The sequence below is a fragment of the Scomber japonicus genome, chromosome 1 (assembly GCF_027409825.1).
Source record: "Scomber japonicus isolate fScoJap1 chromosome 1, fScoJap1.pri, whole genome shotgun sequence".
Lineage (NCBI taxonomy): Eukaryota > Metazoa > Chordata > Actinopteri > Scombriformes > Scombridae > Scomber > Scomber japonicus.
In genome coordinates this window covers 20966364-20985542 of record NC_070578.1, presented here as the reverse complement: position 1 = coordinate 20985542, position 19179 = coordinate 20966364, and the positions used below count along the sequence as shown (strand labels likewise).

The following is a 19179-nucleotide window of genomic DNA, read 5'->3' as shown; positions in this document are numbered from 1 at the left end:
ATTACTTGTCTTTTTGTTTTTTTACTGGGCTCTTGAGACAGTAAAAAACGGGCTTATTGCTGATCAAGTTATTTTATGCTGTAGATTCAAAGGAATAGGTTTATAATTTATTTAAGTCTGTCTCAAAACAATAGTCAGGTGCCCATATGAGCTGCCCACAGATGTTGTATTAAAAAAGGGTTTTGCTTACTGTATTATTATAATATGAGGTTTTAGCAGTCTGCGTTGTATCTTCCACAGTTAGTCTTTATTGTTAAAAGAAATCCCTCATTGTGTGTCTGCAGTATTTTCCTGTTCAGCTGTAGAAGGAGAACAGCAACAATTTGTCAGTAAAATGACTATTTTTAAATATATTTACTTTATTTTACTAATTTGGATAGTTGGAGCCTCATTATGAGGGCTTTATGAAGAAATCTCTTAATGGCTAGTATGAAAAGATAGACTGACAGGATTTGAAACTGGATCAACTGATTTATTTGACTGATTTTAAAGTTTTATTCAAGTCCACCACTGACTACACTCATACCTTTTACAATCAGATCTAATTGAGGTTATTGTTGCATTAAATTGTATTTACTGCTGGATCTATGTCTCTTTTTTGAATTCTAAATTTTAATTGTTGACATTTTTACATTTTTGTCAGGGTGCCAATGAAAAAGATTGCTTCTGCTCTCATAGGACAACCACATTTTAACATGTGTATTTGCTTTATCTTCGTTACCAAAAAAACAACAAAACTGTGTATTTCAGTCATTCAAAATAGGGTTACATACGGAAATGAACTTTCACTTTCACCCTAACCTTAAACAACATCTATTTCTTTATGCCTATTTTTTGAGTTTTCTTTTTAATTCTACTTCTTTATCTAGGTGATAACAGGTTTATATAACATTTCATGCCTGCACTTCAGGAGAAGGTGTTGTTTAATAGAAGAAGAAAAAACAGAGAGATGCAATCCTACATCATTCCCAGGTACCTGCAGCTTTAAAAAATTGCCTTTTTCTCCTGCAGCTTAACAGTGCCTTTTCATGACAGTTATCAGCTTCAGGGGCTTAGGTCTAAATATCGGTCACAGTATGGTTTTTGAAAACTCGGGGTCCCATGTAATAAAAGATACTCCGTTACAGTGCTAATCCCAAGCCCTGTGAAAATCCTCCTGTGCTCCAGTCAAATACATCTCCCCAAACTACATTAACTCACACCAGAGGGACTGAGCAGCAGCGGGCTTGCATTTCTATAGAGCTATTTTCACCAACTCGTACCCTTTGCATTCAACATACATTAAAAAAAAAGTAAATCTTATTATCCATCTTTTTTTTTGTGAGTGGATGGTGATGGAGTAATTTCAAAGGCAGTGGAGTATTGCGCTGTGTTGAGGGAATCCTCAGAGATTCCCTATTGTGCTCCTGCCAGGCCGCACACACTGTTCCTCACACCATGAACAGACTCAATAACAACAACAGCTTCATGAGAGCCTCGAGCAAACGGGGGGCCCTTTCACACCAACCTCCTCTGGTCTGGACTTTCAAACTTTTTCAGTTTGATCCAAACCAAAATTAAAGGCCCGGACCAAACAGCCGAACTTTGGTCGGACGAAACGAGGCGGTCTTGGGCAGATCAAACTGAACTATGGTTAGATTTATTTCTAGTGTGAAAACATTTTCTGGATGGTTCAAACTTTTGTATCCATTAGAGGAAATTCCAGCAGGATATCGTCAGAACTGGGAAAATAAAAAATGAGCCACGGTGGCACACGGGAAGAGAAGGACACCAAGTTTTTAAATGAAATATGGTCAGACAGCGTTATAAAAAGTCAACTGGAAAAAAATAAGCTGAGACTTTCCCGGTATTTTTGGAGAGGATGAGAGAAAGGATATGAGAGGTTGTGAGAGCAATGCCACCTGAAGATAAAGTAATGCCTCAATAATATTTTTATTATAGTGTTATTATAATGACATTCATTTTTTCCATGGCAAAAGAAGGCTAGTCACCAAATTGACAACACACCAGCATCAGACAAGTACATCAATGTCAAGTATGGAGAAATGCCGCCCACGCAGGTGATGATGACAGGATGAAGGTATGGTATGTAAGGTTCTTTAGTGCGCTCGCATTTTGTAATGTGAAACCAAAACTAAATGGATCAAACATATAGTGTTACAAAAACATGAACATTGGTTCAGACCTTCAGTTATGAAAAGACCCTAACACACACACACACACACACACACACAAACACACACAAACACACACATACACACAAATACAGACTTACACATAAGCAGCTAAGTGAGAAAAAATACTTCCTCTCTTCAGTCTCAAGCAATTCTTCACAAACAATTATTTTTTGATTGTTATGATTGCCACTGTGGAGCAGGAAAAGGCTAGCCTGGTAGAGAAGGGAAAGAAAAAAGAGGTAGGGGGATAATGGTCAATCCTGTGTGTGTGTGTGTGTGTGTGTGTGTGTGTGTCTTAATGCAACTACACAGTGTTTGCTCCTCTGGGACCGTTAGATCATCAATCACAGATCCTTCATCATTCCCAAACACTGGTGGCCTACATCTATCCAAGACACTAACACATGCTGTCATCGCTGCCACAGGGCTACGTTAGCACTACTGGCTAAATAACTGTCAGATCACTGTAGCGGCGGGTAGGCTTGAGCTCACGCCTCGTCCCCCAATCACTCGCTGCAGTGTTTAAGAAGTTATCTTTTCCACACTCAGTGCTGCATCCCAGGTGAACGTGTGGCTGCATGTGGCAGCTTGGGAAGCGATGATATGGTCATGATGGATGTGTGTGGGGTCGAGTATCAAGTTGGGGCAGGGCACTGGGGAAGTGGGGGTTGTCGTTCGGTGGCGGTGGGCACAGCCCTGACTGTCAGACCGCCAGCCTACAGCCACAGCTGCCCAGGATACAGCGGCTGGCTGGGAGCCAAGGTCAGCACGGCAGGGCTCGGGACTGTTCACAGTCGACTGATCACATACTCGTAGCTCACCAGCTCAAACAAGCTCCGGGACAAGACTGAATTCCCTTTGTAACAGACTGAAAGACAAAGCACTGAGGATTTCTTCTGAGAGATCAGTGGAAGACAGATATTGGGAATGAGCATTGTTTTTGAAGAAAATGGTCCTCTTTTTATAATCTATTATTTGAGTTTAATTTAATAAGTGAACAGAACTAATAATTAACCATTTTATTTGTATGGGCAGCATTTCCCACCTAGAAATAAGACATCCATTTGTTCTGTTACGTTACTATTACAAGTGTGTTTGTGACTTCATGCTCAGGGTGTGCAGTAATTAGCTCCAGACACACAGGACCCCAAACATAAGTGGTTAAGAAAATGTATGTATTTGAAACAGTGTTAATTTTGACAAGAATTTAAAATTTTGTTTTAGTCTCAGTGGCTTACTGAAAATTGTAGACTGTTTGAAGTCCCATCTTAGTCTGTTTTGTTTTGTATTATTTAAATCAGGATTTCGTTAGTGGCACTCAGTTTTAATTTTAGTCTAATTTTAGGCAATGTTTTAGTCATCATTTTCAGTTTCATGATAATGTAATGGATATTGCTGAATTATATTTCTCCTGGATGTAGAAATTGATTTGAGAAGTAAGAATACCTTGAAATATGTGTTTAGTTATCTAGGCTGAGAATATGTTACTGACTTACAGTACTCCATATAAAAAAAAGGTCAGTACAATCATATTTCCTTCACATATGTATTTTTCAAACCTTTACTCTTTTCCAACCCTACTTCAAAAATAGAAAATACATATAACAGTATAAAAAGACAAACTAATTACAGTTAAGTTGTTTTATTCCCCTCTCCTGTTAAGCGGTCGATTATATAGATGGGTGGAAGTGGGGTTAAACTTACGTGTCAGTTATATGCTGGAGTGTGTGTGTGTCTTGAAAGTATTCTTTCCATGTGGGTGGGGGAACGCCAGCGTGAAACTACTGCAGGGCAGATAAATTATGGCCAACAGCCAATCCTCTGAGATGGCTACTGTGATCTAGGTTACCCGCCTAAATAGGACCAGCTATATCATCTCATTGTGTTGTAAATATTGTTTAATTTACACTGTTACTACAATTTAGTCATGAAATAAAAGGTTGACAATGAAAAATTCTCATCAAAATTTTCATTGACAGTGTTAACACCGATTTCAAATAAACCTTAGGAAAAAATGTGCTGCTATACACTTTTTATTAAATGTTTTTTCTGGCAAAGTCTGGGAGAGGAAATTTAAAATCTAACTTTTAATGGGACCACTTTATTTTACACTGCCTTATTTATTGTTGTGCTCTGTTCCCCAGGCAAAGACCTCTCAGAGTCACGACAAGTCCAGGATAATACGTCAACACTAACACATGTACCATGGGACTGCTCACAATCTGTCATTTTTGTCAGCTAATCCAGCTTTAAACACAATATTACAGCAAACACTCCTAACATCTTATCTACAATAGACACAAGTCAGCTCCATTTTCGAACTTTGCACATCAGGATCAACGACATCTTTAGTCTCCCTGAGCACCAATTTGTTGTACAACAGTAACACAAATCCATCAGGAGATAATAAATAGTCCAAAAGCAGAGACAAATGAGCTCTTAAATATTGGTCCTTGGTAGTTTGCATCTGCGGACAGACAGACGCAACTTAAACTCCTTGAACAGGGGTAGGATCAGTTGAGTAGGATCAGTTGAGTCTTCTTCAAAGTCTTAACTTTGTACAGATGAGAAAGGTCATTCAAGGTCATACCTGCACTTTAACTACACGCTTTGATGATACACTGCAATCTGTTTCTGTTTCTGAGGGTAAGTGACCCGAACCAGCTGACAAAGGATAATCTGATTCAGTACAACAAGAATAAAATATTTTCATGTTGTCTACATTAAAACTTAAATTAAAAGTACACATGCTGGTGGGCTTTTCCACACAGCATCCACATGAGCCTAAAAGGTCAGCTTGTCATCAATTACAGTGCCAAGATATTAGTACTGCTGCACAAACTCCACAGTTTGATCATTAATCACCACAGGACAGATTACTGTATAACGTATGATTCTTACTAAAAATGTAGTGTCATCTCTTTGGTTTTCAACACATTGGTGTCCAAGAAAAATGACTTGTACTAATTCTGCCACTACAGGGCCACGATCAGGGTCATGACTGCTGAGAAGAGACACGATGACAGAGTCATCTGCGAACTTAATGATTCGGCACTGCACAAATTGGCTCTGGCACTCATTAGTGTACAAGACAAATAAAAGAGGCGAGAGGACGCAACCCTGGGGCAATCTGGTTATTAGTAGTTAATATATATATGTGATCTATCTGTTCTTGATTCTGTCATAACTGTGGCATGAATTATAAAATACAGCCAAAGAAAATGCATTTTCCAAGAAAAAAAAAAAGAAAAGAATTTAAACAGTAGACAACTGAGGTTGGTAAGAAACGCTTCTCCCTTCTTAAACCAGAATATGGTACATAATGCTTTATAGGCTATATAAATCAAGTCTGTATCAATATAAGGTGTGTGTATGCAGCTGTGTGTGTGAGTGTTCACATGGACGTCTTATGGAGGTGTAAACAGCTGTCTGCTGGCTGATGCTGTGCCTTGCAATGTCAGAAACACTCATTTATATGCACCTGGAGCAAAGATATCTCAAGCGTCTCTGTCTTATAATTCAAATCAAGTTGCCTATGTTACCATAGCCTGTAGATGTTCATTCGGGAAGGGCACAGAGAAATAAACAAGGTAACGCAGCCCGAGTGGCTCTGACATTTAGCTGAATTGTAATAGAAAGTGACAGGAGATTGACATTAAATGAAATTCATACAGGGCATCTAGAACAACCAATGTGTGAGGGACAAACAAACAGGAGAGAGCTCTTCACACTTCCTCACACAAACAGTGAGGTGTTCTCACTTAAATTAAACAATACAGATACAGTCTAAACATGCATTTAACTGCCACAGTTTCTTCTATATTATCATACTAGGGCTGCAACTAACAATCATTCATCAATTATTGTATATTATATCATCACAATTAATAAGTTGTTTGGTCTTTCAAATGTCAGAAATGCCTGCTGTAATTTCTTAGAGAGCATGGTGACACTCTCAAATATTTTGTTTAGTTTGATCAACAAAACAAATAAATAACCAAAGTTGTTCAGTTTACAATCGTGTATGGCACAGAAAAGCATCAAATCTTCACACTGTTTCCCAAAACCTGAGGTGAGGTCAAATGTCTTGTTTTCACCAACAGTCCACAACCCAAAAATACCCAGTATACTGTCATAGAGGACCAAACAACCCAGAACATATTCACATTTGAAGCTGCAACCATACAAATCTTCTAACTTTTCTTTAAAAATGACTCAATTTTTTTAGTATCTTATCAAATTACTTGGTGATTAATTTAATAGTTGAATTAATAGTTTAAATGTTGCAGCGCTACATTAAACATTTGAAGATATTTTGAAGGTAAGAGTTCCCCATGGAAACAGCAATTAGCTCAAACTGATTATTAATTCAAAAAAGGCAGCATCTAATGAATTTGTATGACAATGTCAATGCTTCTAGGGGACTAGAGACAATTTTCAGTATCAAATTAATAGTTTTTTCTTTTGTGTAGATCATGGACAAAAGAATAATATAATTTTAAGTATTGAATCAAGTGATTTGGGTTAGGTTTAGTGAGTTTCTACTGGATGTTTCTACTATGTTTTTAAGTACCTTTGAAAACATGGCCGTTAATAAGTTGTTTCATTGCTTTTAGGACACAATGAAGAACAATGTTTCCCACTTTATTCATAAAAATCACACAACTGCACCCATGAGTCCCAAACCTTCTTCTATACTCACTGTTGATGTTTGAAACTGAAAAAAGATTAGAGCTGCATCTTCACATTAGTTTTTAGTTTATCTCTTATTCACCGTTATTAGGACACAGAGCCACTGGTTTAAGTTGTAATGATTGAGAGCAAGTTATTGCCACATAAACAACTGTTCTCACACAAACCACACTGATGAAAAAACTCCTCTAGAGTAAATAAAATAAAATAAATAAAATACTTTAATGGTAAAAAAATATATATTCATAGTGTTCACCTTTTTTTATATTTTGAGCTGCCATATTTAAACAGACTTTTACTAAAAAACAGCTCAGTTCCACCATAACATCAGATTTCAGTAATTGGTTCCCTTACAACTGCATAGCATATGCAAATAATCACTTGATTTTAATAAAATCTATTCCACCACTCATCAGAATATGAACCAACTCCTACTGTCAGAGAAACACAGTTTGTCTACTGCAGATCATACTCGGGCTAAGGTGAGACCAAAACCTGGTGAATGTACCACTTTGATGTAATGAGTGTTAAATGAAGTGCTGTGGAGCAGAAAGGCCATTCAGAGGTGCTAAGGTGTGGGTCATCTTACCCTGGAGGACTCATAGGAAGGACTGGACTCGCCACCTGGGGCCCAGGATGCTTGGTTGGTCCGCTCATCCATACCTGTCAGAGGAAGAGATGCACAACTCAGTCAGCAAGTCAAGATTACTCACACAGTCCAATGTACATATTACGTCTAGATTCAGTCTTCCCCACTAACACACATACACACACACACAAATACATAGGAATTACAATGACAATAACAACACTGTTCACCATATGATTGCATTTAACAGAATGTCTGAGTCCTTTGTTTAAAACTATAGATATAAATGTAAAATAGTCTGCTGTTATAGTTACTTTCCAAAGTGGATACACTTCAAACAAAGAAATGTTACCCACACGTTCCTTAAACAGGCAAGTATGAGTTGGATATAACATATTTCTCTGTTCTGTAGACCTCCGTTAATATCTAAAAAAACTTTTAAAAGCATGGGGAGCCATTCCAAACAAGCAACAGCAACCATTAGCGTCAGGGCGAAGAAACATATCACCCAGTGCAACGGTGTGACGCACTGATGTGTTTTTAATAGTTTTTGTACATACTGTTCTATATATCAGGCTGGGGATACACACCCAGCAGCTCAGCACATAACTTTAACTGAAGTAAAGCTATGCAGACAGTATTGAACACTTGTGTATGAATCACAAACACAGTCAGTAAAAGAAATCCTGAAGTCGACTTGCTCTCATCAGAGTGTGCATACATGTTGGCATTGCTGCAGATAAATAAAAGCCTTATGTTATATCTACAAATGGACCTGAGACAATTAGGCTAGTTGATTTCTCTTAGTTGACAACTACCAATAACACATCAAATATTTCAGTGGTTTTTCACTTTGCTTTGTTATATATCAGTAAACTGAATATCTTTGGATTTTAGACTGTTGGTCTGACAAAATATTTAATTTGAAGGTGTCAACTTGGGCTCTACAAAAGGCATTTTCCATTTTTTTATGACCTTTCATTGACAAGAAGACCATCAGTAGATTCACTGATAATGCAAAGCTTGTCTGGCAAGATACAAATATCATTTAACACTATTAGCTATGTTTATACCATTTGGAATTAATGAGAAAAGTGACTAATCCTTTCAAAACTTTAAACTTCATGACACAAAACCTATTTTTCATCTGCTTTACATAAATCATGAAGAAAAATAACCATTCCTGTATTTTCTTCATGTGCCAAAAAACAACTTTATGATTTGGCATTGATGTATGTCAAGCTACTTCTAAACAGCTGAGCACAAAAACGTGATAAAACTCATTTTCAAATAGAAGAAAACCTCTATGTTTCAAAAGTCAAACAGATAAACAAATAAAATCAATAACTCCAGTCAAACCGCAAAGCCGGACCATCTGGCATATGTTGAAAAATATAATATCTGATCTTTAAAAATTACATTTATGTGATCTGGTCTGTAAAAATATGTGATGCCTCAATGGTTCTTGCTGTTTGAAACAATATTGTGTTGCAGTCACAGCCAAAGTGCCCACAAAACAAAACGTAATTGCAGAGCGTGTAAAGCATCAACTTTCTCCACGTTATTGATCATCCCTGTGATAATTTCATCTGTCTCAGTAAAATGTAATACCATTGCTTCATTTTCAACTTCAAATAAAAAATATCTGATTTCTAGAAATGTGTGTATGCTCAGAAAAATAATAACATAGCAAGACAACACAACTTTTCAAAATTGAACAAATGACATGAACCTCCCTCCATGCAGCAGTTAGGCATGCCAACATCAGACATGACTGAAATAACACAACTCCTGAAAGCAGAAGTGGATTCTGCACGACAAAAAAACAAGCCTGTAATCACAGATCAAAATATGTGGAGCACTTCTCTGATTCACAAAGTTTAGGTGTAGCTCACTTCACTTCACCGAGTTCAATAGTGATGCTTCTTACACCACAGTGCACTTCAGTAACACAGACAATGGTTTTAAGTTACCCATCTGAGGAAATGAAACAAAACCCAATATGACATATGATCAATTACACTGCAGTTCTTTTTTTTGGTATTGCAAATCAATTTTTAACTTTTATGATGAAAACAAAGTCTTAGAAACTTGCATCATGGAACATTTTATAATATACTTACTATATACTACTTACATATGGTGACATTTTTCTAACCAGAAATCACGCTCCAGTGAGCAGAGTCATCGTGGTAAAAACATGTTTTGTTGCTAGCACACAGAAGATTAATTTCCTCTTCTTCTGTGGTTTCATGGAATAAAAAAATACACTGAAATTGTCTTGTTCATTTATCTGAGTTATTGATCACTTTCTTAACTGTGACACTAATTTATCTACGGCTGCTAACTACTACTTGTTTTCCTAATAGCTCATCCAAAGTCCCAATTTTGGTAATGTGAAGATCCAAATGTGACACATTGTGTCTCAACTGAGAGCGTTTACACACTGGAAGTAACAATAGTCAGTGTTTGCTCTCTGGGCCACTGGCTGTCATCTCATCTGATTACCATCTCCTACCAGGGCTCAAGGGTCGCTCTCTTCCCTTTACACAGACAGCCAGGACAATAGGATTACTCAGAGACACAAGGGGCAAAACAAAACACACACATACACACACAATAACACACACACACAGGCTACAACGTTACATACATCTAATGAATTGGGGGAGCCGCTGCTGCTCTTAGGTGTTCTGTGACAAACATGGACTAATTTCTACAACAGAGACACATGCTCTTAAAATCAATGCAGTCCACCTTCATCAAGGTTATATTTTTTGGCAAGTTGGGTGATAAGGTTCATCACTATGAGTGATACCTCTCAATTTATACATTTATACATACGTTTTTATTAATATAGAGATATTTAAAATATGTAAAAATGTATTACAGCAGCTTTCAAGTTTGTGATGAAACTTACAACTGGTCTTGCAGAGTGCCGGCCTATTAAAACTAAGATTAAATTACATTTTTTATTTTTTTTTTATTTTATGTTATTATTATTACAGGCCAGATGGTGGTTTGTGTATCCTTGAATGTCCGGAAAGTATGCTGACCCTGACAAATTTTAGAGTAGAGGTGTAACAACCAGATTTCAGGATTCAGCACACACACAAAAACCTTAAGTGTGATGAATTAAATCTGTACTTTACATCAATTCTATACAAAATATATAAAGTATATAAAAATATAAACCTTGTCTGCTGAGGGAAGCATGTCTCCTAATCTGTGGCTTATCTGCAGTTCATATGCAGAAGCATAACCTAGACGAGTGACCTTGATACACAGGTGAAATACATCATGTAACATGTTCATAATGATGCTATCCTTATCCACTAAAGACTTCTTGTAAACCTGTGGTAAGAGTGGTGGTGGAGGGCAGTACATGCATACAGCCTCACTATCATAACTTCTGGATTTAACATGCGCCTGAGGTGATCCTATCACAAGTGGACAGCTGTAAGTACATCAGTTGACACCTGGCATTAGCTTGGCGTTGCCACGTGTGACTGGATCTCACTTCTACCGCCAAAGACCAAATACGTTGCTGTTTTTAATGCAGCAATACACTTCTTGTGCCTAGCCCGCCAGAGATTTCAAAATATTGCCAGAATCCATTTTGCCTGTTGTTGTGGCTTCTTCTTCTTCTTGCTTCATACTATTAAGTGACACCGTTGTCATGTGAAGGACATCAGCTGAGTAGGCTGTCCTTCAATGTGGGACACATTCATGTACACACTGCTAGAAGAATGTGGCCATATGTGTCCCAGACCACTTCTGAGTCTGGTCTGAGGGACCAGATCTCGATGTGTCCTAAAGGTGCATTCCCAGCTGCACTTAGAGCAATCTATTTGTGATCAGATGATCTGATGTGTAATCTCTACAAACAAAGATCTGCATATGAATGTAGAATCTGCAGTCAGAGGGACAAGATTTTGGTAACGGAAACATTCTGGTTTCCATTTGTAGTCCGAGTCGTATTGACCAATCACGTTTGAGCTTTGATTGCATGCAGGTTAACAGTCGATGTGGAGAGTAAAAACTCAACTCTAAACTTAACTCTGTCTTTTCCTGTCAGAAATATTATTATTATTATGGACGTATTGTTTCCAGTGAGATATTATTGAGTGGCCTTGCTGCTGTAAACATTACTGTTGCTGCTCTTGAAACAATATTTAGTAGTTTATTTAAAATAGAAATCAATACTAATCCTGTTCTGAATTAGGATTACTTGAGGACATAGCACATATTTAATCAGTGAGCATATTTGTTTCACTTTTCTTCATACTGTGAGAAAATACAACCAGTGTTGTTTTGAGGTTTTTTTTTTAAATATTGTAGGTCCAAAATGATGTGAAAATATATAAATAACATCACATTATCTAGGGTTAGAAACTAGGGCATTTAATTCTTTGACAGTTATTACGATTGCAGCTATCTGGGTCTCTAGAGTCCTTGTGGTGTCAAAAGCTCCTGTAAATGATCACACGCATGGCTCAATGAACATGAATAAACATATCTGGAACAATTCTACAGTACTTTTAAGTTACTTACAAATACTGGTCCTGACAACATGGGTATACAACAAAAAAAAATCTTAAATTGAAGAATCTATAAAATACAATTAACCCTGGGATTGCACACCTCCCATCACTTAACAACAGCCTGTAGCAAAACCACAGCCCTGAAGGGGTATAAAAAAATTAAAAAACGTCTGATCCCAGTGGCATCTTGAATAAAAAAAAAGAAATGTCAGTCACTTAAAAACTATTTGACCTGATTCCCAGCACAGTTTATTTGTAGGGACAGATTTTATCTCTCTCCCAAAAATATTGAGGATTATGATTGATGTATGTTGAGATTTATGTATTTGGGCTATATATACACTGTAGTGTAATTAGTTGAAGACCTGCCTCCTAAAACAACATAATGTAACATTCACATGCGGCTAAGTTTAATTGATATGCATGTTAATGTAAACAAATCCACATTTGTTTTGTTGACTTACAGAGAGCCCTCGGCTCTACTTGGCATAATGGTTTCTTGTATAAATGAACTGACAGCAGTGCTAATGGTAAACCCAATGACTGCATGAAGTGCCTGTGTACAAATAATGAATGTGATGTAAAAGCTGGACTGAGAGGAACCAAACACTTTTCACTAGGACATGAGGTCAGACAGTCCTCCATTACTCTGTTTAAATTACACTAACATGCTTGTCAATTTGAGCTAGATTCTGTACTGGGTCCTAAATTCTTAAATGAGGAGGCATTTCCAAAGAATCTGAGACACAGTGAGTGAAAGAGACAGCCCCTTGGTGTAGCTGAAGATGGCCTAATCACAGCACTGCCTAAGAAACAAACACACAAGACAATCTAATACAAACTTAGAAAAAGATTTGTCAGCATCATTTTTTCAAATATTTAGTGCGGGAGAACAATGTTATTTATCTCGTGTTGTCTTAGGGCTTTTATCTTCACTGTAATGGATTAAACTGCTTTATTTTACATGGAAAATGTTGATCAGTCAAGTAAGATCATAAAAATACAGATATAGGTCTGTTAATTAATGATTGGATAAATATGAACTCAGAGTCTCTGGTGTGAACAGTCTTGATTTACCCACCAAGCTGAACAGAGACAGCAGTGTTGTTGTAGTCGAGTATCTTTATAACTGTGGAAACCAACTGAGTGACAAACCAAACAAATACCAGCTACTGGTTGCAGCTAACAAGCAGTCAGTTAACCACTACACTACACACCACTAAAGGACACTCACCCATTTACCAGCAGCCATCCACTGCCCCACTACACTGACGAGTCAATGGTCTCATCAAATTTGCATTATCAACACAGCTGGAAGGGAGAGATGATGAATCTCTGTCAGAGCCACTTTGGCTATTTTTTCCAATCCATCTTTCTGGCACACTTTTGAAGGGTCTTGCCAGTCCCACTCTGCCTCAATTATCTGGCTATGCCCAGCTGAGATGCAATAATCCAAACTCTCATTCCCTGCAATTTTCACACTTCTGTCTGCACACTCACTTGCCTTATGTTCACAATCACTTATGGAGGTGCTTCTTCCCCTGCCTGAGGATCAGAGACACAGGAGGACATGCTGCAGGCTGGGGGGAGGAGGGCTTTACCCACAATACATTTAAGGCTTCAACACATCATTATAACCTATATGATAAAGGGTTCATTTTGCATAATTCAGTTTTGAAACATTTATCATAATATAAATGACATATTGGTGTGAGCGCTTCAATAACACATTATCACCATCAAAATTTAAAGTGGCAAACAAAGTTTTAAATCTACACTATAATCCACTTCAGAGTCAAAGGTCCAGTATGTCGACGGCAGCTGATTGATTACAGGATGAAGCAATAAAACAGAAAAAAAAAAAAAGATCATTCTCTTTACTTACCTTGATACCCCTTGATACATTTTCTGACCACCACAACAGAAAAAAACCATAAATCCAATACAGAAGATACCAATACATCTTTCATACTAATATCTGAATTCTGTATTAATAAAAGAACCATTTAGCGCACATCCTAGGCTGAAAGCACTGCTACCACAGGTCAAAGCTTTTAACTGTTATTGCCTCTCAGTTATTTCATATTAGGTTGTGATTGGCTTCAAAAATGCACATGTAAAGTGTATCTTGTTCATCAGTGTTATCTACAGTATATATATACGATCATATACACCATCATACAAACATCATATATGCAAGAAAGAGATAAAAGTGTTACGAAACATTGTCAAGATTATTATGGCAGCCTTCTAAAAACTAGAAAGAAACGATGGAGCCGGACACATTTGGTTTTTTGATGCATTTACAGACAATTGGTATTTGAATAATATCAGATATTTACACAGTGTATTGGCTGATAGTTAAATGAACATAGATTATAAACAGTTGTTACAAACAATAATATGCCAATATATTTTACAGTTTAAAGGTAAACTTTATAATCAAAGGTGACAGGGTAGTTGTACATTTCTAATCTTCAAATACTTTTAAAAGAAAAAGCAGTTTAACACATTTACAGTTTTTGTTTTTTCATTTGTAAAGGACAAAGCTGGTGACCAGACAACACACAGCAATGACAATGAGCTCTGGCTGTAACACATTATTCTCCTGACAGTCTCCATTTCTTTTCTGTTGCACACAAAAAGCACCATGCTGATGCTGGTCTATTTTGGAAGTCACAGAGTGCACAGCCCAGCCTAAAGGTGGCTGTCCACAGGATGTCCACATCACACTAGATTAAATCATAATGCACACAACAAAGCCATCTCTATTCAGTTCTTCAGTATGACTGTTTTCATATATCACTATTTTACTGGTATCTGTTTTTTTAAATCACTTTAGACCTTCAAACCATCAAGAATCAAACATTTCATCATGTAGCATGGATGTGTTTTAGCTTTGACACAGTAACCTGGCCGTGTCATTATCCACAATTAGAAAATATACACTGGTTACCAGTTTATTACACCTGTACAAAATCAGTAAAAAAAATCCAATATTTGAAAAGTTTCTGGAAGTAGTTTCTTTTTGCTGACACTGTGTCTGAGAGTTGACTTAAGCGTACAGTAAGTTTGGAGGCTATAGTCATTTAATATTGTATAACAAATTCTTATGTTATAGAATATCTTGCCCAATGAATAATAAAAACATTCAAATATGTATATTTGTGAAGCTTTTCTAAATGCGAGAGAAAAATGCAGGAGAATTACAGTCCAGACCTTTGTGCCACTAATGCAGAAATTAACATATTTGTGCGAAGGTGCGGCTTGATCACTCCTCCTCAGCATTTACTTTACTGAGGAGGGATTAGGTGTTGAAAACTCATACTCCCAACTCCATAGTTCATGTACGACAGCTCTGTTCTTGTGTCTTTGGTTTCATAGATAACTGAGGACAATGAGGCATTGTGGATGCACACAAAACGTGCTTTCAGAAACATAATGCTTGTTTGTTGACTTTCTCTAGTAGCACATCAGACAATAGATGTGCTTCGGATTAATGTCCTGTAGCATCTATAGTCAGGAAGCAGTCCAGAGACAGGGAATCTGACCTCTGGTTGTAACAGCCAAACTCAAACCATACACACACACTGTTTGTCAATGGAGACACTCAAAGATAATAATGATAAAATAGAATAATTAGACCATTAGGTTTGTGTACATATGGGGGTTGAGCCATTATCAAGCTTCTGCATGGACAAAGAAAACAAAAATTACTGCACAATATTTAGAATAACTCAAGGAGAGGATGTCTCATAATCCCAATGAACTACTAACATTTAGAAAGATTAACAGCGAGTCTTTCACAGATTTTAACCTGATCATAAATTTGCCTCCAACGCACATCAGTCTCTGATAAGAACAAAGATGTATTGTGTCCATGAGCACTTGCTGCACAGACACTTGACAATACACCTCAATCAAAGCAAATACACTATGTTTGATTTATGCCTCTAACAAGCAGGTAAAACATGAGTACTGAATTACAGCGTGATGGTAATCAGATCAATAAAACATTTACATATGTCTATGGCCTGCACTGTGCTTTGGTCTACATCCTAACTCCACTACACTTCCAGGTGGAGAGCTCATGTTTCTAGTTCCAGATGTGAACGGCGCACACAAGCGTCACACAGAGGTGGAAAAAAAAATATCATGCAAGACTAAACGCTACAACTCTTTTCCTTCATCTTCCATTTATAAATAAATCCAGACCTCATTTAAACAAGGGCAGAAGTAGTTAAACCACTGATTTTGAGGTGCAGATTTATGAGTCATGCAAGCAGGTACAAAGACACGTAATTTCAAAGGGTTTACTGAGATATATGTTTGAGGGATCAGTTCCTACCTGATGCACTGAACTGGCTGCTTCCAAGTGTTGTGGGCCTGTTTTTCGCTCCGCTTACAGGTGGAGAGAACATCTGAAAGGATGAATATGAACAGACTCAGAGCATTAGAGCAACTAATAAATAGTAGAGAAGCAATATATACTGTTTTTTTCAAAAGCAGCTCATGATTTTTAATAATGAGAGATCATTTTAGGGCTGCACCTAACCATTATTTTCATTAACAAGAAAATAATCATTAGACGCAGTCATTGATTGTATGAAAATGGTGAAACATGACGATCAGCTGTCTTGTTTGTCTCAAAAAATAATCCAAAAATATACAGTTTACTCAAAGACAACTGAAGAAACTAAAGGATAGTCAAATTTGAGAAGCTGGAATTTACAACATTTAGACATTCTTCTTCTTAAAAATGACTTACAGCAATTAATTGATCATCAATCCATTTAATAGCTGACAACTAATCGACTAATGTTTCAGCTGTAGTATATAAGGGATGATTCATGAAAGCATGATTTTCAGAAATGAAAAAAATCACATGTAAAATCATATCAGTCAACACTAATAAGAACTGATCATCAATTAGACATGTTGTAGCCTATTAAACACCTCTGGGAGCTGCATGGTACTAAAGAGGTGACACTGGAGGAGGAAAAAAAACAGAAAAAAGAAAACCTACCGCACTAAAATCCAGCAGGTCACTTAATTCCTTGTCTGTTCCGAGAGCGGCAATCCGCTGCTGAGGATTCATCCTGACGATCTTAGAAACCTGGAGAGAGCACACAGTCCATCAGGTCACATCTCAGGCTGGTTTATCTAACAGCGGCCGGATGAGTGCCACAGGAAATGACAGACTGCCACGAGAAGCATTTGTTATGGATGCAAAATAATAGACCATCACTGAGGAGTAAAGTTGGCTGCCAGCGCTGCATCAAATAGACCCTGACATGTTATAATTGATGAGATGGTGCAAACATTTTGTGCGCACGTTTAGTTTTATCCGCTGATTTTAAAAGACACAGAGAGAGAGGTAGGACCACTCTGAATGGATGGCACAGCATCGCATTGCTGCAGTTTCTCTGTAATAACACCGCATACTGCTGTAAAGACATGTATGTAACACACTAAAGAGGCTGTCAGTGGTTGCACATTTTCCAAGAATAGATTACCATGGTTTGCTGTTAGCTGAGGCACCTAACGTCATTAGCTAGCTGGCTATCACTAGCTGCAGTTTCTGCTAATATGGGTTGAAAATAGCTTGTACTTAGTACAGGGAAGACCGTGTCCTTCTAACTAGAGAACCACAAAGTGCACACTGACTGCACATTAGTAAGAAAGCCAAAAATAAAGCAGCTCCGGCACACAAAACGCAATGATGGTCTTTCTCAACTCCCAACTTCTTTCACAGGTCCGAAAGCTTTGGCCAAACTCACATTGATATTTTACCTTTTTTCCCGATTAAAATCCCGACTAGGGTGATCTGGTGAAGACTCGCTTTCTTGAAATGCGCCTCAAAACACGTGAAAGTGTGTGTTTAAGCGGCTATACCTGGGAAAATATCCTCTATATATCAGTTACGAGTCTCCCTTAGGCAGACATTTTTGCTGTGCAGAAGCCTCAGCACCACGATGACATTGGTTATTGTATCCCTCCGCCGCACAGTGACATGATGGTCCCACACAACGGGAGATGCTGCAGGAGTCAGCACACACTGTCCCGGGTCATACTGATGCACCACATGTCTGTCTTTGCTTTACTACCAGCCGAGGGACATCTAATGGATTGTAATGGATGAGACCAGAAACATTTTCATTTGAATGCCAGAAAAATGCAATTCATTTAAAATAAGTTACAGTCAGTGAAAGTGGAAGAACTGTTCAGATCCTTTACTTCAGTAAGTGCCAATATAGCAATGCAAAAATACTCCATTACAAGCACGAAAAATCCTACTTAAGAAAGACATGAATATTCGCAGCTAATACTTAAATAGGTTATATTAAGGTATAGGCTATTCGCATAAATGGCATCATTACATACTCAAGCACAGTGTGTAATAAGCATGTTGCTGTTGTAGATGCTGGAGTTGGAGCAAGTTTGAAAGTCACAGTGACTTTATATTAAATTAGCTAGTTTAGTCCTCTGGTTCCCAGCCAAAGGGTCAGGCACCCCTGACCCCAAAAGATAAATCAGAGGGGTCAAGAGATGATCAATGGAAGAGTAAAAAAGAAAAAAACAAAGTTATGATGCACAAATTTGTTTTTAGGTTTAGGATTTTTCATCAAATCCTTGATCTTTGGTGAAATATTGGATCATTTGAACATTTCTTGAGTAAAACCATGCAAAAAGTTTAAAGGGAAAAATCACTATTTGATAGAACTGTTAACAATACGTAATCTGAAATGTGACCCCGTTTTTATATTTAGTTGCAATTGTAACTAGAAAATGAAACAATGATATAATGATACTGTATCTACATTTACATTGGCCATACACAACTGTAAGTAATATACAGTGTTATAATCTTATGTTACTGTTTATTGAATTACAAGCACCAGAATTTTGCCGTAAATTAGATTAGTTATTCATGTATTGCTTTAAACTTTCAAATAACACTTATAGTTCAGTAAATGAGTACAGAACCAACTCTTTAAATGACAATTGTTTATTACTAACTGTTGAACATTAAAAAACGTATTTACTTATTTTCATTGTGCACCATATTTACAGTAATCTAGTGGCCTTCTTCCATATGACAGAATTATGTCTGCAATGCACAGTGCAAATGGTTTTCTCTCGGATGGGACAGCGGAACAAAATAAGTTGTTTACCA

At 37.3% G+C, this 19179-nt stretch overlaps 1 protein-coding gene across 1 annotated transcript in view; it reads right to left on the bottom strand.

Annotated features, from left to right (window-relative positions):
* Positions 1-17902, bottom strand: part of tcf12 (transcription factor 12) — a 78681-nt gene extending 60779 nt beyond the window's left edge. Inside the window, exons 1-4 of the mRNA XM_053336414.1 lie at positions 17796-17902; positions 17029-17118; positions 16351-16423; positions 7459-7532 (exon numbers count right to left, since the gene is read on the bottom strand). Of these exons, the coding sequence (XP_053192389.1) occupies positions 7459-7532; positions 16351-16423; positions 17029-17100 (219 nt within the window). The 5' untranslated portion in view covers positions 17101-17118; positions 17796-17902. The remainder of the gene's footprint in view (positions 1-7458; positions 7533-16350; positions 16424-17028; positions 17119-17795) is intronic.
* Positions 17903-19179: the final 1277 nt, after the last annotated feature.